This window comes from Mytilus edulis, chromosome 7, assembly GCF_963676685.1.
Source record: "Mytilus edulis chromosome 7, xbMytEdul2.2, whole genome shotgun sequence".
In the NCBI taxonomy this organism is placed as follows: Eukaryota; Metazoa; Mollusca; class Bivalvia; order Mytilida; family Mytilidae; genus Mytilus; species Mytilus edulis.
Genome location: NC_092350.1, coordinates 71,935,534 through 71,962,675, shown reverse-complemented (window position 1 = coordinate 71,962,675; position 27,142 = coordinate 71,935,534). Strand labels below are relative to the sequence as shown.

Here is a 27,142-nt window from a genome sequence, read left to right as displayed (position 1 = left end):
TATATATTATGAATTATATTCTTTACACCAGAAATGTTATTTATAAACAAGCGTATGAGTTTAGTAATGACAAGTAAGACAGAGTTGTATATTATACATCTGATAGTTCAAAATGGAAAGTTATAAGTTATAAGTTATCAACCGTGTACACTGATAAATACCTGCAGAAGTGAAACGATGCATGAACTTGCAAGCCCGACAGGAAATCGCTTGAATACCTGGACGTGTCACCTCACACCCCTCACAATACCTTTGCTGGTGATCAGATAAGGGAAGATCAAAATATATTTGAAAAAAGTTTATTACTTTAAAGAATTATGAACAAATTAGATTTTCGAAAACAATTTTCACGGAACACTTATTTATGATTTCAACTTTGACTTTTCACCTAATTCCAATATCAACAGTTTAAAAACAACAGACCATGGTAATTTAAAAAAAGTAAGAATATTTTCCGTATCAAGTTAGTTAGTCGTATTAAACAACCGTACGATTGACAAGATATCGACACGCAATTACGACTACATCGGTTACTGTAGTTTTGTTTCTTTGTGGTTTATAGACATATCGTTTTTATTCATCGGGAAAGAAGACAAGATGGCGGATCTCGGAGAATTGATACTCTAAATTTAAAATCCATGGTGATCGCTTATCTAGCGGAATAAAACTTTAATATCTATGAATTTGAACATTTTTATACAGAATGAACATAATATCAATTTTTGATTTTTTTGCGAAGTTTCCCTTTAAGTTAATAGGTAGCTTCTTGATTATACCTGATTTTGAAATACAGACGTTATTTAAATCAGTCTAAGATATTTTAAATGGTGTTTGAATCATAAATACTACCCTTTTGTAATTCTAATCATACTGCTTTATCTTTCTGTGTTTCATTGTTTTTAATCTTTTTTCACATCCATTGTAGATCAGGTATTATGAAATCATTTCAGGCTTAATATTGTGTTATGGGTTTTCTACACAATCTCATAATTTCTTGTCATTTTCAGACATATATTATGAATTGTTCTCTAGTCTATCTTCTACCCACACCAGGTCCGTGTGTCAGTCCTGTGCTTTATATAACCAGAGACTATATATGTCTGATATAGCACAGTAGTATTCTAGTCACGAAACTGTGGTCACTAGTTGTCTCAGAGTATATGCATGATATCAGAGACATATAAGATCATATAATAATTGCATTACATCTTTGACTCTGAGATCTCTGATGGTATGACTAGTAACATAAGTCCATTGCTACAGAGACAACTCTACAACAGATTTATCCATCGGATCACCTGCAATCATGATGGGGATACATTTCTGTGTACATTATGTATATACAACACCATTTAAAATATGTCGGTTAAAAGCTCATTAGAGCTTATGTTTGTCTATGTTTTATATACCATGCCGACTCTAAATAAAGCTTATTTATTTATTTATTATTTATAACTCGTCTAAACATCAACTCAACAATGTTAGATCTGTAAATATATATATATATAATAATAAGAAAATCCTAATTTTGAAGTAAAAACACAATACTTATTTGCTATTTGAAGTCTTTGAATAAATCCCTTGCTTTTTGGGGGGGGGGGGAGGGGGGGGGGTATATTTTCACAATTTAACGAATACAGTACGTTATAGTATATACAACTTTATAATTGTGTTAAAGGTTTTGAGACATACCATAGCGCCATCTAGATGCAGATTCTGCACCATAATAAATATGAAAAGAACTAGAAAATTTACAGAAGAATACTATTCTGTGATTGTCTAGAACCCCAAACCCATTACTGGTATCCGCATAGTAAGTTTAGAATGAACAGAAAAGATTGTCATGTGTACCAAGTGTTTATTTTTGTGGTTTTCATTATGTCTGTGCAATACCTCGAAAGTATTGACACATTTATTGACACATGATTTCCTGTATAATTTAGGCTGTAACTTAAAGGGACTGATAGCAATTCAATGTAGCTGATATTTATCATATTTAGAACACATTTACATCTGCGAATAGCTGAAAATCAGTCATTACCTCAAACTAATGCAGCAGAAAAAAATAATTATTGCCAGATTATGATCATGAATGATGTCTATTGATGATGATGCTAAACACCTTATCGCTATTTGTCCGCCATTACTGGACATCACACAGGTTCCTGTAAAATTTTGACGCCACGATGAAAAAGTGATTGTTGTGCTGAGGGTGTTGCAAAATATTTTTGGGTTAAAATAAGCAAAAGTATATTTCGTGGGTATATTCTAGTTTCTTAGGAATATTAGGCGACTTGGGAATTTGTATACTTTCCCGCACATTTCAAAGGATTGAACTTGACGGTTACCTAAAAAAAATTCAGCTAGAGAAACATTTTTTATTATCCTGATGGCCCAGCTGGCGACTAAAAGATATTGCAGTGAACATATTATGTTTGGGGAAGGTTCACTTTCTGGTAATGAGACCCGTCACGGCCGGGCTGGAGAATTGGGTAGGCAAATGCTCACATTAATCTGTACCAATACAGGCTTCAAATGTCCTCCTTTATAGGCCATAACTCATGGTGGTGATCCTTATAAAGGATGCTCATACGGAGACAACATGGACAAGAAGAAGAAGAAGAACATGGTCATGATGGTGAATTCCATGTCTACCAATTCCATTGCGACATAAATAAAAACTTTTCCCAAATAAAAACCTTATCATGCGGATAATTTGAAAATTACAGAGAGGAAATTAAGTAAACCAGTAAAGTCAGAATTTCACATATTTTTCTTCTTAATATAGATCAAGTTATGTATCCATTCAGGGGCATCATCTGCAGGGTTCGACACTAACGCTAGCCCGCTAGCCCGAGACTAGTAACTTTTGTGTCGGGCTAGTAAATGTCCGTGGCGCGGTAGCCCGAGGGGCTAGTAAATTTATTTGTCATTGAACATCAATCTGTTGTACTTTCGGCAAAGTACAGTCCAAACGCCGGTCATATCTGACAACTTCGTCGAATATTGTCTACACTGGTTCCACGACCTCTTTATTTACATACAGATACATATACTGGAGGGTAAAATTTCTACCGTAAACCAGTCGCCATATATAGTCAAGTCGGCCTAAGATTACTCGGCCCTTAAAGTAAGAATGCACCACGTTTCAAGATAACCCGTTTTGAAATAAACAATAATTATACTGCATTTACATTTTGGTTTTATTATATTTTATCATTAATCACAACAGAGATCCTGATAAATCGTGTGTATAGTTTAGCCTTATCTATTACATAGTCGTAGTTTAAATTGGAAATGTCCTTTCGTTCTAAAAATAGAGCGTTGAAAGGTTCCCTGTTGAAATTTTCCTTTACTCCAAAGGTACACGTGGTGATGAAAACTTTTCGACATCTCTGTCTTTATCGAATTAGCGTTTGTCATGTCGTCATAATTCATTTCGTATTGCTTGGGACTTATCATTCCAGTTGCAATGGATTGAAACGAAAGTAAATTTCCGGTAATAATATTAAATGTGATTAGCTTCTTTTTGAGAGCTGAGGGGTGATGATGATAACAAGACTAAGCCATTGGTATCAGAAAGCGTCATTGCACGTACCGGGATGTATGCATGTCATAATGCATTAGCGAGAACAGGGTTAAAACTCGTCATGAGACAAATTAGTCCGAGATTACTCTGACGTCCAACGGCTGTTTTGCCAGATTTATAGAGACAAATCAGTTGGAACATGAAGACTCAGCATCAAAAACCAAAAGTAAAATAGGGGACAAGTCAACTTATTTATGTAAATAAAATTAATCAAAAACATTGTTTTTTTTAAATTTGATTATTTTAGTTGATGAGTTTTTCTGTAAGCAAAAAAAGTGTCCCATGAAATTGTGTCTTCTGATATTTCACAATTCATCTGTGAAATTTCGTTCAGGGACAGAATATCACATTTTTAAACTATAAAATAGTGTCCCCCTTAGTGAAAAATTGTCCCAAGTGCTTGGACATAATTTCATGGATGTTTTAAAAAAATATGTCACAAGGGACAATTTTTCATAGTGTAGCTATTTTTTTCTGTCCATAAAAAAGGGAAATAATTTAGCAATCATTGAAATGTTTTACTCAATTCATTAACAGTAAAAATGCAAGTTTTGACAAACAAATTCCTGCCTTTAGATTTCTTTGGTGTTTATTTTAAAATAACTAAAAAAAATTTTATGAAGATAACAAGTATGAAATAGTTATTTTTCAGACTGAAAACATCTTCTTAAAAGGCCTCAGAATGCAGGATTTTGCATCTAAATTTCAAAAAATTTATGGGGGGGCATGCCCCCAGACCCCCCTAGCAAGTTCGCAGGCCTACGGCCTGCTCACTCGTGGGCCGTTGGCCCACTCACCGGGCTACCTGATACAGAACAGGGCTAGTTGAATATATTTTTTACTAGCCCTGCGGGCTAGTGCCTACAAAAGTTAGTGTCAACCCCTGATCTGTGTCCCATTGCCCATGGACACATTCTCCATTTAGGATAATAGATATGTCCCATTTCTAAGAATTAAGAATTTCCCTGAAATTGTATTAAAAATTCCTTATCTAGCAATTGTTTCGATGAATGATATTTGCAGGAGTTATGACCCTTTGCCAGATTGTTTGAAAATATGTTCACCTTTTTTTTTTTTTTACTGCTGTTGAAATTTTAAGTTTAATACAATACATGTTTGAATAGTTAATTGTCATCTTATATGTTTTAAAAAAAAAAAAAAAAAGTTTGTTTCCAGTTTTTGGAGAAAAAGATAATTTGTTTTGAATTCTGAAAAAAAAATTGTTTGTTACAACATCAGCTGTCACTATATGTAATTCTAAAATTGAAAGAAAAAATTGTTTTCGACTTGTCAGTTGTAATGCATTCCCGTTTTTTTTTATCCGATATGGATAGGTTTTTTTTCATTATTTATATAAGTATTCGCGCAAACGACATTTCAAGGATAGTTATTGATTTGTCTATTTTTTAAATACAATGTACATGTATGTAAACATACAGATTATTTTTTAGGTTTATTTTTTCACAACACAAAGTGTTATCAATTATTTTATTAGTGTTTAATGCATTTCAATTAAAAAAAAGAATATATATATATATTTTTTTTTTACAGGGAGGATAATGTATTTGATATATTTGGTGGGAATAAAAAAGCATGAAATGTCAATTTTATTTTTATTCTGCAAATCAGAAAAATAGGGTCGGCTGATCTATAAACCAACAAATAAAAAAACTCTGGCCTTAGTTTATTTTGACAAAATCGCAGGCGAAAAAAAAAGTTTGTACAGAAAAAAAACCATAGCCCCCCCCCCAGAAAATCAAATGGTTGCTGCCTTAACCTTCAATCTGTTCCTACTTTGGTCATACACATTTTGTATTGCTAGTTTCTGATTTGATGATGCATGTATTGAATAAACTATTTTCATATTACACTCTTTGAACTCCTGAGTATATAATTTTTTGACAGGCAAATTTAATTACTCTTTAGAAAGACATTCTGGTTAAGTAAGAACATGGTAAATAAAAATTTGGGCCTAATGTTGATCATCTTTGATTTAAAATTCCAGATTTTCCTTTTTGTTTCCTGAAACTTTCCTTGATGTTGATTTTTTTGGGTTTTATTTACAGATTAAACCAAACACTGTAGGAAACATGTAAAGCAGAAAACGGAATTTAACTGAGACAACAATGGACAGGATGGAGGATCTCAATGAGATCCCATTTTCTATTGTTGGCCAGACAGCCATGAATAGTCTGGCTAATAAATTAGACCCAGAAATGTCAGTGATTGGTAACAATTGGAGAGTCCTGGCAGAAAAGTTAGGCTTTTCTACGGAGCATATTTTAGTAAGTACACGTTCAATGTATCACATCAAATCATAAAATGTCAAAAGAAAAACTGACAATTCAAAAATTACTACACAGTGGCGGCGGATCCAGAAATTTGAATAAGAGGGGCCAACTGACTTTATAAGAGGGGGCCTGCTCCAGTCATGCTTCAGTGTTACTCTAAATAATCAATTTTTTTCCCACAAAAAGTGGGCACGGGCCTCTTGGAAAACCCTCTAAGTCCGCCTCTGTTAAATTCTTTTTATGAACAGACAAAATTTTAAACTGAATTACTGCGATTTGATCAAAAGCTGCAAACAGATATATCAGGGGTCGAATTTAAGCTTTTTTGTTTACTGGCCAGCCGGACCAGTGGACTGAAAATGTACTGGTCCTGACAAATGACATTCATTTGACAAACACTAAAATGACTAATATAAATGATAGATGATTACTTTTATTTTTCTCGGGTGCTTTCCACTCCTTTATTCCAGTAAATTTTTGTTGTTCTGATTGTTCTTGAGCAAGTACAGAAACTAACGATTTTAAAATTGAAGATCCCATTACAAAAAAAAAAAATAAAAAAAATTATAAATTAGGTATGTCACTGCAAATGTTTAACATGTTATACAATTCATTACATTGCGATCGACTACCGGTATATAATTTAACCATTCACGATCTTTTTCCAAGGAATTTTTATATTTACATTTCTTTTTGTCAATTTTATAAACTTCCTTTTGAATGTCACTTATTCTATTTTGTTGTCCGGCAGTTTAACTCGTTCCAGAAATTTCGTCATTTTGAGTTGTTGTGAAGGACGCTCACCTGAGATAACAATTAACTTGAACAGTTGTAATAAATAGTACTCCCAAGTACCGTGTTATTTGGTAATTTTTTTTGTAAACACACCAAGATTGCAGTACATCAGTGATTTTTGTTAACAAATTTCTACTGGTCTGCGGGACCACCAGCTGATAAAATGTACTGGTCCGATGCAAATTCTACTGGTCTCGGACCACGGGACCAGCTCTAACTTCGACCCCTGTATATGTATCAGATATCTGAATATGAGTTCTTATTTTTGCAATACATGTACTTAGCCAGTCCTATTATTAGCATTAATTAAAACTTGTTATAATGTCTAAATTTACGGTAGAACATACAATGTACATTTGTACCTTCGGCACTTCTCATGTATTAGTCTAAAGAGAGGACAGATTGTATGACCGGTTTTGGGCCAAAATCCTGAAGAAAATCCAGACAGATCATAGCAAAAGCAAAAGCAAATGTTGAAGATTGAAAAAGATTCTTTTTAAGGTGGTACCTAACACTACAGGGAGATAACTCTGTAAAGTCAGCTTAACGTTTTAATCACGTTGTGTTGTAAAAGAAATATTAAGCTTCTCAATGATCAAAATTGGTGTTTGTCAAATTGCTATATAACCAGTGTAATTTTTCTGAAAGAACGGTTGGTTCAAAATTGAAATTGGTTGAAATTTTTATATTTTTGTTAAAGGGTCAAAGTAAATACTTTGACAAAATTTTATGAAAATTAAACAGGCCAAATTAATTTTAGTGAAAGTGTTGGGTACCACCTTAAAGGTTCAACTGTGGTTAAATGTTATATGTTTTATCTTGTAAGGTTCAACTGTGGTTAAATGTTATATGTTTTATCTTGTATGTATATGTAAATTAAATTTTCTTAGAAAAATCTTCATATTTTTTTTAACCTTTCACCTGTTTCACCATTGATAATGAACATGAGGCAAAGTTTTATTAATAAAAAAACAAACCTTTCTAAGACACATTACATGATACTTGATAAATGATTATAATGGGTCTGGATGGGGGGAGAGAGTGGGGGTACTTCATTTCTGTATTTTTCTGTAAATTTCAATTTTCTCTTTTCTTTGTATTTATGGGTTCTCATTATTCCTTATTCTTTCTTTTTATGCCCCACCTACGATAGTAGAGGGGCATTATGTTTTCTGGTCTGTGCGTCCGTTTGTTCGTTCGTCCGTCCGTTCGTTCGTTCGTTCGTCCGTCTGTCCCGCTTCAGGTTAAAGTTTTTGGTCGAGGTAGTTTTTGATTAAGTTGAAGTCCAATCAACTTCAAACTTGGTACACATGTTCCCTATGATATGATCTTTCTAATTTTAATGCCAAATTAGAGATTTTACCCCAATTTCACGGTCCACTGAACATAGAAAATGATAGTGCGAGTGGGGCATTCGTGTACTGAGGACACATTCTTGTTTTTCCATTTGTCTACTCTTTCTTCTCTATTTTTCTCTGTTCTTTATATTTTTTGCCCTTTATAAGTTTATTCTCTATTCGGAAAACCCCACTCCTCACCTCATTATATTGTGGTTTCATTTTTTTTGTGGGATACCATTATTTGTTGATTTTGTAGTTAGAGGTTAACCACAAATTTAAATGTCAACAAAAGTACAAATTATATTAAGGATTTCAAAACAACAAAATAAGATATCATAGAAAAAAAATCTGTTTTACTCCATCAAGGAAAATTGGCATCCATGAAAAATAAATAAAAACAAAGTAACTACTATTTGAGAAAATTATGTGTTGTTTTAGTATTGCAGTATGGGCATCGTAAATATAAACCTTTTAATATGTTTGAAAATTTGTCTAGATGTATGTATGGCAAACATTTCCTTTAATCTTACAAGTGCCATTGGCATTGTAGAGTCTGTTAGTTTCATATTTAAAAGGGAGGATAAAGATTTTAAATTCCACTGTCGTGATGAAAACATTAAGTTTTATCTTTGTCTGTCCATCTATCAGTCCAACCTTCCCATTTTTGTTGCAAAGCTTGAGCAGGTGCATTCGTGTCCACAAACACGTTCTTCTTTTTATGCCCCGTTTATGGGCATTATATTTTCTGGTCTGTACGTTTGTCCGTCCAATTGTCCGTCTGTGCGTCCGTCTTTCCTGCTTCAGGTTAAAATATTTGATCGAGGTAGTTTTTGATGAAGTTTAAGTCCAATCAACTTGAAACTTATTACACATGTTCCTTATGATATGGTCTTTCTTATTTTAATGCCAAATTAGAGTTCACGGTCCACTGAACATAGAAAATAATAGTGCCAATGGGGCATCCATGTTTTTTTTTTTTTTTAAATTTGCCCCTGCAGCAAGTCTGTTTCTATAAGTGCCCACAGAGATTTTTGCTTTAAACATTTATAAGATTTATCCCAGTTTTATTGTTCAGAAGAAAAACCAATTTTTCTATAAATAAATGTGAATCTTGTTGGTACAGTGGCAACAGTATTATGTCTCAGTTTTGTTTTTCATCAATCTTTACATCAAGCATAATATCAGTGATATTGTTTGCCTTAAATTACTGGAGAATAAAGGCTTTTTCCCCTGGAAAAGAAACCCAATTTGAAAAAAAATGGCCTAAAATTATTCCCAAAAAGACAACATTTTTCCCAAACAGTGCAGTCTCAGTAGTAATTGTGCATGAATACAAACTGAAAAACACTCATTTAAACATTTTCCCTGCCTAAAATGACTAAATGTGCAGATTTGAGAGTCTATTGATGTATCATCACTGACAATAAGGGGTCTTATTTCAAATTAGGGTTTACCTCTTGAAGTTCCAGTCAAATTTATGGTTTGTTATAGTTTTCCCTATTTGATAAAAATGACACATATTTTCCCAATAAAAAACAGTAGAGGTAGTTTTGAAAAAAGCCAACAATATCACTGAATATATTAAAAAGTTGAAGGATAATATTTGATAAACAATTTACTAGATTTAATATTATAACCACCAAACATTTCTTGTACTATTTGATCCTTTAGGCAACATTGTCGGAAAATTCATGATGCAAACATCCCTAGGTATAAACTTGTATGACCTTTTGACCTCAGATTCTGACCTCCTGTCAATACACATGTAATAATTACTCTGAAAAACATGCATTTGTATGTTTATAATTATATTTTCACCTGTGCAAGCTGTTATATTTTTCCAGGTGAGATAAATATGAATTTGATTTGTAAACCAGGAAATTATATAAAGCACATTTCATATTCGCAACGACGGACTATTACGTGAGTAGTGCAATAGGGTGTCATGTTTTTGAATAATTACAACATGAACAAATTGAATTATTTTTTTTAATATGTAAATTTGTTATAAATTTAAATAATTGTTTTTTATGTACTCATAAGATTTGCTATTAATTAGAATAGTTAAAAAATGTAATGAATTTGTTTTATTGAAAAAATCTTTGAGTTTATAAATTTTGAATAAACACTTAAGAATTGTTTGTACATCCTATTAACAAAATTAAAAATACATGTAATAAAAATTAATTGAAGTTTATTACTATTGTTTACCCATGACTTAGTCCAATTCAACTAGATTTTGTAAAAATGTCTTACACTGAAGATTTAAATTCGTATTTCTAAGTTATTGTACTAATGTGCACTATAAATAAAAGAAGGAAATTGTCAATGAGGAAGCAACCCAACAAAAAAACCCCAACTCTTTAGTCATTCTAAAGGTAAAATATAGAACAATGTTAGACAGGTGATTATAACTTTTTCAGCCCTATGGGATCATGAGTCTAAAATGTGGGTCTCATTGGGATCTAAGCGTGACGAGGGATTGTTGATTTTTTGTAAGCGTGACACGTGAAAGTCAAATTATTGTGTCGTGGAAACGGGAAATGAGGTCTGGCGGGACTCGGGAAAAGACAAAAAAATGAGAATTGCTTACATACATAGTGTAAGCGGGATACGGGAATCTGACAAAACAGTAAGCGGGATCTGGGATCGGAACCCTCCAATGAGACCCCCTAAAATTGATGTTAATGAATTTAACAGATATAATCAAAGAACTGCTCTTAATCTGATTAAAAAAAACCAACAACATTAGAACATGACATACAGCAACTTCAAAGGAGAACACAAGAAAATGCAAAAAAAACAACTACTAGCATTTTAAACAGAACAACAATCAAGTATATGCTACGAAAATGTTTTCCCCCAGACCACCTAGTTTCTTGTCTGAAATTTGGCCTGAAAAAGTTAAAAGAACAATGTAGCAACGCACCCCCCTTTCAGAAATAATTCCCTGGGTAAAAATCAGTGGACTATACATACTTAAGGTGGTACTGACATGACAGACAAGGGTCATGACTTAGGACAGGCATACCAATTTATTTTTATGTAAGAAACTTAATGGCATATACACACCACAGGGGGGAACCAGGTTCCATTTTAAATTTTGGTCCCTGTAGATGTATGGGCACCGCACACCACCACTGACATATGGAAATAACAAAATTTATCTAGATGTTGTTAACATATAAATTTTAGGGTCATATGTAGTTTATGTACAAAGTTTAAGGCTATATGTAGTTAACATACAGGTACAAATTTTAATACAATATTAACGAATTAAATAACTTTTTAGGTAAATACAAAATTGAGCCATTTATCATTTTACGGTACCTCAATCAAATATACCTTTATGCAAATTTTTACAAAAATTTATGATAAAGTAGATTTAGCTGAAGACCACCTCCGGGTGCTGGATTTTTGTGCTGTGTTGAAGAACCATTGGTGACCTCATGCTGTTTGTTGCTTTTTAGTCAGTCTTGAATCATATAACTTAATTATAGACTAAATTAATTCATGGTTGAAAAAAAAGCAATAGACAGCTTTCGATTTCGTTGCATATCTGTCAAAAACTTGGATTTTAGTGAACTATGTGTTTGTCAGTTATGGGGCATCGTCACTTCCTTCCTTGTTGAGTGCGTGGTTGAAAACATATGATGCCATATTGCACAAATTAGTTTGCAAATTAAATTGTGATGATTTCCCATCAGTACCGCTGTCATTAAGGAATTGCGATTAACATTATTTCTAGTTTATCCTGCGTAATGACTATCATGAAGACTTTCAATGAACTCTAAAAGTGCAGGGATACAGGCGATTCCCTCTATCTGGTAAATGAACATCATAAAGGTGTGCACAATTAATACACTATTCCAGTGAAGCACTTAACTAGAAAGTGGTCTTTAGATATTCAGTCAAATTGTGTAAATTTTATTTTTTTCTACTTTCAGAACCTAGATTGCCGACGGAGTCTTCATGGTCAAAATACTATGAAGGATATTCAATCAAAATGTAAAATTAATTTTTTTCTATTTTTAGAACCTTGATTGCCGACAAAGTCATCATGGTCGAAATACTCTGAAGTTGTTTGAAGATTACATAAAACGTAATGGGAATTCTGTAGGAGCAGTCCATACAGCCTTAATCGACATGGAGAGAGAAGATGCTGTTGAGGCTTTAGAGGAACACATACCTGGTATTAACCTATATGCTTTGAATTCATTTATGAGGGTCTAGAATGGGGTTGACACAATTGAGATTGATGGATAATAAAAAAAAGAAGAGCAATGACATAGAAAAAGAAAAAAAATAGATACCCAACAACCATCCCATTATCTAGCCCCTAATTTGTGGATAGAAATTTGAAAATACCAGAATAGTATCCAATATTTTAACACCTTGCCTTTCCAAAGTATTTTTGCTTGTTTTCTAGAAATATCTACATCATGAGATTTTGTATAATCTTATTGAATAGGAAAATGTGGTATGATTGCTAATGAGATAACTATCTCCAAGTGACCAAATGATCAAGACATGTTGTGTATTTAAAAGTAATTAACCTTCACAATATATGATATATTGTGAAGGTTAATTATTTATTATATTAAGTTAGCAAGTATGAAAGGATGTCTTTATTTAAAACATTTCCCTAGTAGTAGTACACATAAAGATCACAGTTTTCATATATTTCAGCATGTAAGTAAATACAACAGCACAATATATTTAGTGTTACACCATAGTTTCAACGACTTTGTTTAATATATATTTTTTTTTATTCGTCAGATATTCGTGAAAAATACAGAGTGAGCAAAAATGAAATGCAGCGGCACAGAATACCAATGCAGAACTCTTGCTATGAACAAAGTACCCGTCATGAAAGTTTAGGTTACCCACGGCAAGCAGTATTCCCCACACCACCACCAGCACACTGCAATCCACCTAATTACCCCCATTCACAGTATCATCTGAACAGTGTAACCTCCCCATACCACTCAATGGTATATAATGACTTGTCGAGAAATGGGGACACGGCTGTTTCACGGTCAAGCAACCAGACCAAGGATTTTAATGTTACTTCATCGTCTTATACATGTACAAACAATTGTAGAAGTCCTACAGAGACATATACTATTCTACGGAATCAGGAACGGATTCAGGAAAGTGCATCGAAAATCGTTCATGTTGATCCTAGTGACACATATTCTTCATCAGACATCGAAATGATGTCTGAGGATTATCCACCAGAAGATGGACAGCCGCTTGCAGCAGGTATTCAGCGGGAACATCATTATCGTAATATCATTAAGAGACCATTGAACACTAATCGTATGGAAGGTCAAGAGGGCGAAAGTCCCCCGATACATCCCAAACGATTGGACCTGCGATTAAATATATCAAGAGGGGAACAATTTGCCAGTCCCAGTCCAAGTCCAGCATCAGGCTCAGGAGGATCTATCCCACTTGCTCAACTTGACCATTTTACTAACTCAAACCTATATATGCCAGGCACCGTTTATAATAATTTGATTCAAGAGAAAAATCAGCAAGAATATGATCAGGAAAGACGAGGTCAGAACAAAGATCCGACCTTTAAAGTCCCGCCTCCTGTGAGTGCCAATCATAAACTTCCATATCAAAATGGACAACCTATACTGGATTTTCATCTGCATAGTTATCAGGTAAATGGACAGCCAGTGCCACAGAGAAGGATGGAACGTGAGGAATCTCGGACATTTCCACTACGCAACAGACAATTTTCTCACCCTTCCTTGCCACCGAAGGACAGACCATCTATACTGAAATATTCTGTGTCAGTTCCTAATGACATGAAACCAGCGGAATATAGAAAAGGTATGGAGTGCTTAAAGTATTGTAAACATTTTGTAAATTTTGTAGTTTTTACATAACTTTTGCAGGTTGCAGGAATCTAATATCTGTTCTAAAAGTATCAATGATGTCATTGTTAAAGTTATCCTTAAGATTTTGAGTTATCTTCCTTTGTGCAGAGTTGTAGGTGAATCAACTACAACCAATGCTTTATACAGTGGAATAATTAATTTTACTTCTGTTCCCACTAATGAACTAAAGCAATCTTTAAAATTGAGAATGGAAATGGGGAATGTGCCAAAGAGACAACAATCCGACCATAGAAAAAAACACAACAGCAGAAGGTCACCACCAGGTCTTCAATGTAGCGAGAAATTCCCGCACCCGGAGGCGTCCTTCAACTGGCCCCATAACAAATATATACTAGTTCAGTGATAATGAACGCCATACTAATTTCCAAATTGTACACAAGAAACTTACCCGTCAAACACTTTAATTATAAAACATGTAGTGAGACACTGAATTGAAATTCTGTCATTATTTAGAAAGTTAGCAATAAGTTTAAACTTTAAAGGACAATTAATGGCTGTGATGGTATTAAAAATATACTGAATATTTGGTATTTGGTGCATTCATCATTCTGAATTTAGCAAATTGGAAAATTATATAAAATCAATGAATGAGTTTATGGGAAAAAGCTGCATACAGCTATAATGTGTATCGGATATCAGAATGAGAGTTCTGATCATTGCTATACTCACCCAGTTTATAAAAATTCACAATAATTTCTGCATTTAGAGTACTGTGGATTTATTTATTTTTGTGATTATCAATTTCCATGGATTGAGGAAAACTTGCATTTTGGTTGATATTTGGTTTTGTCTGCAATTCGTTACCTACAAAATCCACAACAATTGTTATTCCACGGGGGGGAAAAATGAATCCATAGTGGATTCTACATGTATCAAGAAATCCATATTAAATGACTTCTAATTGTTTCTGTTGTAGCTTTCAAACATATCAGGGTATTTGTAACCTATGCTGGAGATAGTAAAAAACACATACAAAAAGTGTTAAACCTATGTCGATGTCTAGAGAAAAATGGTTTCACATGCTGTATGGATATGTTTGACAAACGAATGCCGCAGGAACAGATGTTAAACAGACAAGACTGGTGTGCTCATCGGTACAATGAGGTATATATTTATAATTGAAGTGACAAAGAACAATTTTTCTGCTCTTTTAGATGATGTCTGCTATCAATAAACAGAACAAAAAATCAAAAAAAATATCAGGATTGGTTCATCACAATTTAGTACAACTGACTTAGGGAAAAAACTGATCAACAAAATCATCTAACATGTAATGCGAAGCATGGTTATTTAAAGGTGTGCACCACATTTTTTATATGTTATCTTGAAAAGACAGAAAAAATATTAAAACATTTAAAGTCATTCCTTATAATTTAATTCTAAAAAGGAGTAAATAACAATAAAAGCATTGATGACGTCAAATTCATATGACAAAATTATGTTTATGAGCTGATAAACAAAATGCTTTCAACCAATCAGAAGATGTGTTACATCCATAATTAAATTATTCATTTTTAAATTTAGAAAGTCATGAATAAATTTACCTAAGACTATTAAACAACCCCAAATGCCATAAATACATAAATACAAAGGCAAAAAGACAACAAACAACAATAATGAGGTTTTAATTTATACCAATCGTCATTTCAGAGCACCCTTAAGGTGTTACCCAACACTTTCACTAAAATTAATTTGGCTCGTTTAATTTTCATAAAGTTTTGACAAAGTATTTACTTTGACCCTTTAACAAAAATATAAAAATTTCAAAAATTTTGAACCAACCATTTTATCAGAAAAATTACACTGGTTATATAGCAGTTTGACAAACACCAATTGTGATCATCAAGAAGCTTAATATTCCCTTTACAATACAACGTAGTTAAAACGTTTAGCTGACTTTACAGACTTATCTCCCTGTAGTGTTAGGTACCACCTTAATGCAACATTTATGTGAGCTTTTAAACATCCATTGCTCTTCAACTTCATGTGTACATTGTATTACTGAATAATTAAAATGGAGGACTCATTATTTAGCAATAACTAACAATTCAACTTGTTAAAATATGATTTCTGGTATTAGATTGCCAATTTTCAGTAACAGATCAGCTCATATCTTGTTAAAACAGCTACAAAAAACAAATATATATGAAAATTTTACTGGACTCATAGTTGTGTTCATCAAAATTCTTATGGTGTTTGCAACAATAACAAAAATGGTTTATAAATAGTTAATGCTTAAGGTGGTACCTAACACTACAGGGAGATAACTCTGTAAAATCAGCTAAATGTTTTGATTACGTTGTGTTGTTAAAGAATATCAAACTTCTCAATGATCAAAATAAGTCTTCATCAAACTGCTATATAACCAGTGTAATTTTTCTGATAAACGGTTGGTTCAAATTTTTTGAAATTTTTATATCTTTGTCAAAGGGTCAAAGTAAATACTTTGTCAAAATTTACCACCTTAAATGTTATGATTTTACAGGCTGATTTCATTCTCATGTGTGTGTCGGAGCAGTACAAAACAGTTAATGCTAATAATCTTTTATTTTACAGGCTGATTTCATTCTGATGTGTGTGTCGGAGCAGTACAAAACAGAGATTGATATGTATGAATGTGAGAGTCAAATAGACGACAAGGAACTACATATTCAGTATATTTATAGCCTCATGTTGGCTGAACTTAAACAGAACGGAAATAAAAATTCCAGAGTTATTCCCCTTTTGTTTGAAGGTTGCACTGAAGTTGACATTCCACAATGGTTGCAACACACATACGTTTATACATGGCCAGGGCAGTACAGGGACTTGTTATGGTGCCTAACAAAACCGCATACAAGGATAAAACTACGATCACAGCAAAACCAGAGCACGCCTACGTCACCTGTTAATGGACCACATCATTTATTATAGTAAAAAAGCGTCATCGTCAGATTTCAGTATGATTTTCTTATTTCTAAGTGTCTTTTGTACTGCTTTTATTGTCTCATAGTGAGGACAGGATTTAAATCAGTAGCAGATGTTATTTAAAAAAAATAGAAAATTGTAATGGGGATTGCTGAAGATGGATAAGAAAAACAGGAATAACCACTATTTGAAAACTTGCATGTTTGTACAAGTCAGTAATATTGTTTACTGAAAAGAATTATTCTGCATGTAACCACAATTTTAAGCAGTATATTATTTAAATTTGTTGCAATGTGCATATAGTTTAAGTTTCACAGGATATTTGTTTACCTTTTAAATGTGATGTTAAGTATATAATATTGCAAAATTTGTTTTGAAATCCATTCTCCACATGGAGCAAAGTCTCATTATAACATATTTTTTTCATGTTTATATGGTTATTCCTACAGTTAAAAAAGGTTTCAAAAATTTGGTATTTGATTCTGATGTCAGAGGGAGAACAGACCTGAGTGGGGGCTAAAAATAAGCTTGGTAGCAAAATATTTGTCAACATTTTTCAATCAGATAGATGAGGGCCCTCATGGGGTTTTTGATTATGTGATTACTTGGCCGTTTTTTTAATGATTATTTGATTATTAAGCCAAATATTTCATGATTATTTGATTACCTAGGACTGTATTTTTAGTTTATGATTATTTGATTACTAAAGATAAGCAAATATTTAATGATTATGTGATTATATTGGCAAAAAAAATGGTGATTATGTGATTACTAGGACCCCCCCCCCATGAGGGGCCTCATAGATGTCTATCATGTCTATATGAGATTTCTATTGTTATTATTATTTTAATCAAATCGTTACGTGCAATGTAATTGTAAATGCTATTATAAATAGATTAATTTATGGAATAGTAATAATGGCTACCTTTAGCCCTAAAAGGATTATTTAAGGTGGTACCCAACACCTGAACTAAAATTAATTTGGCTCGTTTAATTTTCTTAAAATTTTTACAAAGTATTTACTTTGACCCTTTGACAAAAAAATTAAAGCTTAATATTACCTTATCCATACAATGTAATTAAAACGTTTTTCTGATTTTACAGAGTTGTCTCCCTGTAGTGTTAGGTACCACCTTAACTTATTGTGTATTTGATACATATAGATCATGACTTTATAGCTATACATGTAAGTAAAATTATTTCTAGATTTTCATCCTTATTTTTGTTTATTTTGAAGACTGAAGTGGGTGGTTTTAACTAGGGCAGTTTAAAAAGAAGTTTTCTTCAATTTTAAAATTATGAAATGAAAAAAAATGCAGTTAAAAAGATGATGAGAATTAAGAAATATTGTTATTGGGGGTTATTCCATTAAATTGGATGGGGGAGAGTAGGAAAGGACTTTCAAAATCCCCCTACAACTAAACAAAATTCTTTAAATGTTTTAGTTACAGATATGTGTAGTAGATGAATTCCTATAACTTTTACACTCTGCTACACATGAACAAACAACCATAACAAACCAACGACCAATGTCCAAAAAATGAAACATTTTTTCCAACCCTCCAATATATAATTTAATGGAATAACCCTTGCATCTTATAGTGATGTCATTGTTTTTGTTTGTTGTTAATGTATTAAGATTTTAAACTAGAATGATTATGTAAAAAGAAAGTGTACATTGCAAGTGATATTTCATTCAGTATATATCAGATCTCTTTTGTAAATATTATTGTATATATCTTCAGATCTTTGATGCCAACAAGTTTTGACATGAGTTATTTCCCTTTCGTTAGGAAGAGTTATTTCCCTTAGGAAGTGAAATGATTTTTGTCACTGCAAGCCAGATTGATTTGTTTGTATCAGTAACTGTAAATATTTTAATCATTGACATATGCAGAAGAACCATATACATTTTATTGTAGATGAACCATCAAGAAATAACTACTTCAAATATACAGCTAACTAAAAGGAACCCTTTGTGACTAAAATATATCACGGCTATTTGATTTAAACTTGATATTGTACCCAGGGAACTGACCATGAAACACTCTTATAAGTAGTCAAGGTCATTAAAAACCAAGCTCATTTGTTTTACCCAAAGAAGGCACTGCCACATGGGTAGTAAAAAATATAGGCAATTAATAATTTCTTTCACATTTTCCTTTTGTTATAATGTATTTGACATCCAATCACTTCATTTAAATGTGCTTTCCTTGGGTCCTGTGTACGCCATTACTAAAGAGTTTTCAGATTAAACTTGTATTTGGTTAAATTGCTGAGGAATAGTCATGTACTATGCAGATCTGAAGGATAAGGTTATTTTGACTCGCCCAAAGATAGCAGCCCTTAAGGTATTCCACTCTCAGGGTATCATTAGACATGTGGTATAAAGAGAGATCTATCATATGTATCCATTTTAAATACTGTGGATTCATTTATTTTCTTAAGCATTTTGACTACCAACTTTCCTGGATTGAAGTGTTGTGGTTTTGTAAAAGTCTGTATACAATTATATAGATAATTTGCACTACGTTGCAGATCAAAATGTTTAGTTGGTGCATATCCTCAAAATCAACAAAAAATTGATATCCCAGGAATATAAATGAGTCCACAGTAGATCACTCTAAACTTTGACCACCAAAAGTTGACAAATAAAGTGATTAAAAGGTGGGTAAGAAGACTGAGTTGTAAAATTTGTTAAAATTTTGAACCATAATTCAGATTTTTGTTTTGTAAAATCTATAATGTTGTACAGATTTACGCACATATATATATATATATATATATATATATAAATATAAACACACATTATACTATACAAGTATAAAGATTTTACATAAGAGTATAGATGTATTAATATGTGAAAAATATATATTGTTATGTACATAAAAATAGTATATTGTTAAGATATGAAGTATACATGTATTATGTAAAATGATTTTTTTTGCTAGAAAAGTAGTTATTTGTTATAGAATTCCATTGAGACTAATAAAAAACATTCCTTTTAATGATAGTTTTTGACATGTTAACGATTAATGATAGTTTTTAATATGTTTAGGATTAATGACCATTTTTTATATGTGAAGATTTTAATGTGAACCTATCTAGACTTGTTAGACTTGTTACTAACAAAATAAAAATTAGAAAAGTTAAAATAATTCATATATATCACTTGAGAATTACTGATTTTAGAACCAGACGCTTTCAATAAGATTATGATAAAATTAAATTTTGTATAAACTTACCATTGGCAATATATTAATGATAGTTGGTAAATATATAAATTGTAAAAGATGTACACACAGTATGGTGTATTTCAATTGTTATCTTCTACACTATGGTTATTTGTTAATCCAGTTTTTCAATTTTTTAATGACTGCTATTATTATTGATTAAAAGTTGTTTGTTCTTTTAAAAAGGGGAGGGGGTAGACACAGTTCAAGGGAGAGAGATACATCTAAGGATCTTTAATGATCTGTTTCATAATTGCTTTTAAAAAGCATTTGAGTGATCTACAATATAAAAGCTAAGAATGCATTTAATCTACAAAAATGGTTAACACAAACATATTGAAAAAAAAAATGATTTTAGAGAGTTATCTCCCTTAACCTAGGGTTATCTCCCCATTAATCATTACATGGAAATCCAACTTTTAACCATTATTATATGATAACCTTGTCAAGCTCCAAAATGATTGACCACCCTCTAAGGGAAAATGCCATTGTTAGATTGATTCTGTGATCTGTTGTTTTTATGCCTCACCTACAACAGTAGAGGGGCATTATGTTTTCTGGTCTGTGGGTCCGTAAGTCCGTTTGTTCGTTCATCTGTCCAGTTTCAGGTTAATGTTTTGGTCGAGGTAGTTTTTGATGAAGTTGAAGTCCAATCAACCTGAAACTTAGTATATATGTTCCTTATGATATGATCTTTCTAATTTTTAATGTCAAATTAGAGTTCTGACCCCAATTTCACGGTCCACTGAACATAGAAAATGATAGTGTGAGTGGGGCATCCATGTACTGGGGACACATTCTTGTTTTGTGATATTTTATTTCTGTGAAGTTGAATTATTAGTGTACAAAGATTCCTTAGACAACTAAAATATATCCAACTGTTTGGGAATTGATTAGTTGGAAATAAATATGTCATTGTATTATAAACAAACCATGGTTTTACATCATTTTGTCAATTTGTACAGGAGTGGACAAACGCCTACTGCAGATTCATTTATATTTTTTTGAATCAATATTTGTTGATAGAGGAAAACTTGCATTTTCATGGATATTTGATTACATGGTTTTGCCAATCTTTGCATTCAAAACTTATTGAAAATTTGTTCTTCGTGGAAAATTTGAATTTTTGGATCACATGTACCTACAAAAATTGGTATCCAACGATGTATACCAATTCTTTTTTAGTCAAAAATTGTATTTTACCTCTTCCTCAGACCATACCATTTTTTGGTTTATGGAGAATTCAATTGACATGTAAAGATTACTATTGAGATGCAATTCTACTTGATTACTGCTCAGGATGCTGCTTAGGTTTATTTTGGCTTAAAATTTTTCGATGACACAATTTGAGCAAAATCTGTGCTTGGTTTTATTGATTTACACCAATGCCCCAGTTTAACCATATACCTATTGTACTTCCACTTTCTAAGTAATGAATTTTGAGTAATTAGATCTTGAAAGTTCCTTGTGAAAGTTATTATAAACACAAATCATGCACACAGGGAGTGCCACCAAAATGCAATGTTTTGAGTTGGACTAGTTAAAAGATTAGGCATAGTAACCATATATGAAGCTCCATAAATCCACCTCTGGGCACACTTAGGTCACAAAACCAAAATCATATGTACAATTTGTGAATAATAAAGGATCTTATTATCACTCATTCTATAAAGGGTACTTTTTCTGCAGTTTGTTATATTTTGTATATTTAGAATTTAGGGTGATGTTTTTATCAAAGCAAAAATTGTGACCATTAGCTACAGGATAAAGTTACAAAAAGTAAAAATAGAACATTTTATTTGATTTTCAAAATTATCTTTCCAGCATCTCTAAAACATTAATTTATCAGGCATAAGATTCTCGCTCTTAAGGTGGTACCTAACACTACAGGGAGATAACTCAGTAAAGTCAGCTAAACGTTTTAATTACGTTGTGTTGTGAAAGGAATATTAAGCTTCTCAATGATCAAAATTGGTGTTTGTCAAACTACTATATAACCTGTGTAATTTTTCTGATAAAATGGTTGTTTCAAATTTTTTGAATTTTTTATATTTTTGTTAAAGGGTCAAAGTAAATACCTTGACAAAACTTGATGAAAATTAAACGAGCCAAATTGATTTTAGTGAAAGTGTTGGGTACCACCTTAAGAAAGTCCTTGAGGGACAAAAGTGGATGACCCTCCTCAAGGGGTTTTTGATTAAATGATTACTTGACCATTTATATAGTAATTATTTGGTTACCAGACAAAATATTTCATGATTAATTGATAATCTAGGACTGTATTATTGATTATTTGATTATCTTGTTTAAAAAAATAATTAATGATTATGTGATTAAAATGGTTTAAAAAGTAATTATTTGGACACCCCATGAGGGGCCTCACAAATCAGGCATTGATATAATCTTCAGGTGCTGTTATCATTGTGCAATGATGTTACCTTTCCTAGTTATGTAAAATCTGCACACCTTAAATTCTGAATATGCATTATTTAATGTGTATTCATGGTCAGTATTTAAATTAGTTATTGAAATGTATTATAATGTAAATTTCTTTTTATTAAGATATTTTGCTAGCGCTTATGCTTAAAATTTTTGTTACATGCAAAATTATTATATGTGTATTTGATATTATCTGTATTATTCTTACAAGAGTACATACTTTTCAAAGAAAACCAACAAAATTATGTGCCATATATAGTAGTAACACAACTCAAAATTTAGGGTTGTTGACTCTAAAAAATATGCCATTTTTCTCTATTCTGTATATATTTTGTCTATTCTGTAAACCCCCATCCACAATCTCAAAATTATTTATAATTCAAACTGTTAAATAAAATTACAGCTTTCCTGGTCAAAGACCATGGGATTTTTTGTCTTCTCTAGGTATTAGTTATCCATTGTTCTCTCATTGTTTGCTAACCTTTTCTTACTGAATCCTATTTAAGAGTATTTTGCAAAGGGTTTAGTTTAAACATATTTTATTGTCCAAAAACATTGACAATAGGATTGGACACAAGTTTTGCAACTTAGAACGTCTTCTCCATGCAAAGCGAAAGAACCCAAAGATGACAAACTATATCCCTGTCTTTACAAACCATATAGAAAAAGCATGTTTTGATGTTTTTGATGTACACAAGATTTTTATGTATTTTAATGACATAATCACCTATTTTGCAATCCAATTTTACCATGATGTGTCAATTGCTGATGCAGTTAAACATTTATTGTCAGATCCTGTATAATACACCAGATTATTTCCACTTGCTTTGAATGGGCAGGGATACAGCTCATCCTTTCCTTTGCAAATAGTATTAAATTGGACTATTTCATGATTAAAATGTTTTTATACCAGTTGATTCTGTTATGGAGAATAATCTTGTCTGCTTTGAGCACAAAAATTAATTTTACCTGTCCTACTTTGATCTGATTAGATTAGTCTACCAGGTGAGCTAATTTATGTAAGTTTACCAGGTGAGCTAATAAGTTTAGTTTATCATGTGGTCTAACTAGGTCAGTTTAGTAGGTCAGCAATACACAATGTTAAGCTGACAAGCTCAGTAAGTGCTTATAATATGTATATAATTTACAGCTATGCGATGCAATTCAGCTTGCTCTTTTTCAACAAAGCAAAACCTTGGATGATGTTCCTAGATTTTCATTTCTAACATCTCAGTTATTTGATTGATTTTTCATCTCTATTTATAGCTAATATATCAGGTTTTCAATTTTTTCTTTTGAGAAAAAAGAATCATATATACTACAAAAATAAAACTAAAATGAAATTGACTTTTAATGTTGTGTATTTGTCTTTTAGTATATGCAAAACATACAATTGCCTATAATCTAGATAATTGAATTTGAAAATAAATCTAGATAATAAATATTGAATTACTGTGGATTCATTTATTTTCGTGGATATCAATTTTCGTGGATTGAGAAAAACTTGCATGTTCGTGGATATTTTATTTCGTGGTTTTGTAAAACTTTGCAGATAAGCCTATAATAAATTTGTTATTCGTTGAACATTTGATTTCGTGGTTCACCTGTACCCACGAAAATTAGTACCCAACGAATAATAATGAATCCACAGTATAGACCTTGAACTCATAGTTTTTAGCATAATGACTAGTCAAGACAGTTCTTTGACTCCCAGATTTTTTTTTTAATGATGGAATGAAAACCTAGGAATTGACTTAAGAGTTAGAACTTGGTGATGTATTTTTGATGAACAGCTGACCTTAGTTGCAAACCTTGCATTACATTGTATTGCATAGAACAATCACTGTTGTCATTGTATAAAATATGAAATAATAAATATATAAAGAGGCACATTTAGTTGTTTATATGTATGTATATGTGCTGTGGATTCATTTATTTTCGTGGGTAGCAGTTTTCGTGGATTAAGGAAAACTCGCATGTCTGTAGATATTTAATTTAATAGCGGTTTCGCTGAGCTCTACATACTATCCAACAGAAAATATGTCATTTGTTGAACATTTAATTTCGTGGTTCACCTGTACCCACGGAATCCATGAAAGTTAATATTCAACGAATAATAATGAATCCACAGTATATATTAGTATTCCCCTTTCTAGAAAGAACTAGATTGCATTCACCTTAATACCCATCCCTTTGTTCGTTTACAGTTACAAATAATTTGACAGATTTTTCTCATGATACTACTGAACTGAACAACTTCATACTAAGTTAGCAGCTTAACAGTAATGAGTTGTAATCTTTGATAACATTTCAGATTTGTTAGATTTGTTGGTGGCTTAGGGATCTTAGGAGTTGAACTACAGTATTACTATCCTGTCAAAACTGAGATTGACAGTTCAAATCCTGTACATATGAGGTGCACTTCAATACAATGTTAACTTACTGTGATTGTTAGTTTTCCTATCAACACTAAAATTGAGAATGGAAATGGGGAATGTGCCAAAGAGACAACAACCCGACCATAGAAAAAAACAACAGCAGAAGGTCACCAACAGGTCTTCAATGTAGCGACCTTCAGCTGGCCCCTAAGCAAATATATACTAGTTCAGTGATAATGAATGCCATACTAATTTCCAAATTTTACACAAGAAACTAAAATTAAAATAATACAAGACTAACAAAGGCCAGAGGCTCCTGACTTGGGACAGGCGCAAAAATGCGGCGGGGTTAAACATGTTTGTGAGATCTCAACCCTCCCCCTATACCTCTAGCCAATGTAGAAAAGTAAACGCATAACAATACGCCCATTAAAATTCAGTCCAAGAGATGTCCGAGTCTGATGTCAGAAGATGTAACCAAAGAAAATAAACAAAATGGCAATAATACATAAATAACAACAGACTACTAGCAGTTAACTGACATGCCAGCTAGTTCTTTAGAATAACTCTGACTGCCTCTACCAATAAGTAATGACTGCAATGAACTATCACAAAAGAATTGAAAATGGCTTCAAACACCAACCAATCAATCTATCTATCAGTATCACTAGTATTCACTAAATGAAACAAGAAAAATTGGTAGTAAGAGGTACTTAAATCTAACATATACATAAAATTTTGAAAAGACTGAAAAACCATTACGTACAACAAGAGACAACCGTTGACAAAGTACTTTTCCTGATTTGAGACAGACACTCAAGTATTGGTATGCTACATTTCTTGAAATAACAATAATCAGTTAGGCTTTTTTATCCATTGTTTAACAATATCAATGATATATGCACACATCATTTCTGATAGAAAGAATATGTACTGTCAAAATTGTGTTGAACTCCAGATTTACCTATATTTTAAATTATTGATATGATCACTTGAGGAAGTGACAGAATTTTTTTATTGGCCCAGAAGGCATTATCTTTGGGTGAATTATAGTACACAAGTTACATGCTAACCAGAACGGTTGAAATTATTTGTATAAAGTATTTGAGTTCATAAAGTTGAAGCATAGTACAAATTATATTATAACATTTAATGGACAACTAGAGTGGCAGTGGGAAAAAATTCTGCAACTCTTTTAGGCAGTGACCTCTTATAAAAAGATTCATTCAAGAGGCCCAGAAGAAAAGAAAATTTATGCCATGACTTCTCAATAACATTATTTGTATACAATTTTTATACAACCGCCAAAAAAATTTTGCGTTGTATAATGGTACATGTATCATGTCGTCTGCGACTGCGTCATCGTCTGAAGACGCATATTGTTTCTAAACAATATCTTTTGTTTTAGTTAATAGATCTCTATAATACCAGAAGGTTCAATACCACTGAAGGAAGGTTGGGATTGATTTTGGGGTTATGGTCCAAATAGTTTAGGAATTAGGGGCCAAAAAGGGGGCCCAAAATAAGCATTTTTGTAGTTTACAAACAATAACTTGTGTTTAAGTGTATGAATCTCTTTGAAATTATACCACAAGTTTATCATGAATAGATGTTGAGTATTGATTTTGGGGGTTATCGCTCAACATTTTAGGGGGGAGTTTTCATTTTTCCCCTTAATTTCTCAAATTTCAAATTTTTGAAAAGTTTGAAGAAGAAATCTTTAATTGCACAATATTGAGCAATAATTTAATTTTGGATGTAACACGTCTTCTGATTGGCTGACAGTATTTTGTTATGAGCCCATAGACATAATTTAGTCATGTGACCGTGACATCATCAAAGTTTTTTCATGGTTTTCTACGGTTTAAAATGGAATTTATAATTAAATTATAAGAAATGACTGTAATATTTTTTCTGTCTATTCGAAATATTATGTCAAAAATGTGATCACAATCCAAATTCAGAGCTGTATCAAGCTTAAATGTTGTGTCCATACTTGCCCCAACTGTTCTGGGTTCGACCTCTGCAGTTGTATAAAGCTGTGCCCTGCAGAGCACCTGGTTATTTACATATTAATGTTCAGTTAATGTCGTTTGTTGATGTGGTTCATAAGTGTTTCTCATTTTTTTTTTAAAGATTATATGGTTTTCCTGTTTAAATGGTATTACACTAGTAATTTTTGGGCCCTTCATAGCTTGATGTTCGGTCTGAGCTAAGGCTCCATGTTGAAGACCATACATTGACCTATAATTGTT

General features: G+C 32.2%; 1 protein-coding gene across 1 annotated transcript; it reads left to right on the top strand.

Annotated features, from left to right (window-relative positions):
- Window positions 1–1,663: 1,663 nt before the first annotated feature.
- On the top strand, window positions 1,664–17,557 carry LOC139482157 (uncharacterized). The gene is made up of 6 exons (XM_071265855.1): window positions 1,664–1,813; window positions 5,656–5,874; window positions 12,051–12,207; window positions 12,795–13,862; window positions 14,847–15,034; window positions 16,487–17,557. The coding sequence occupies exons 2-6, from the start codon at window positions 5,716–5,718 to the stop codon at window positions 16,841–16,843; spliced, it is 1,929 nt and encodes a 642-aa protein (XP_071121956.1). The 5' UTR covers window positions 1,664–1,813; window positions 5,656–5,715; the 3' UTR covers window positions 16,844–17,557.
- The last annotated feature ends 9,585 nt before the right edge of the window (window positions 17,558–27,142 follow it).

Excerpts from the sequence above, each read along its gene's own strand:
- LOC139482157 (XM_071265855.1), top strand. The coding sequence starts at position 5,716 with ATGGACAGGATGGAGGATCTCAATGAGATCCCATTTTCTATTGTTGGC. Across the intron at positions 12,208-12,794 it reads TTTAGAGGAACACATACCTG|ATATTCGTGAAAAATACAGA; the intron begins GTATTAACCTAT and ends TTTATTCGTCAG. Across the intron at positions 13,863-14,846 it reads ACCAGCGGAATATAGAAAAG|CTTTCAAACATATCAGGGTA; the intron begins GTATGGAGTGCT and ends TTTCTGTTGTAG.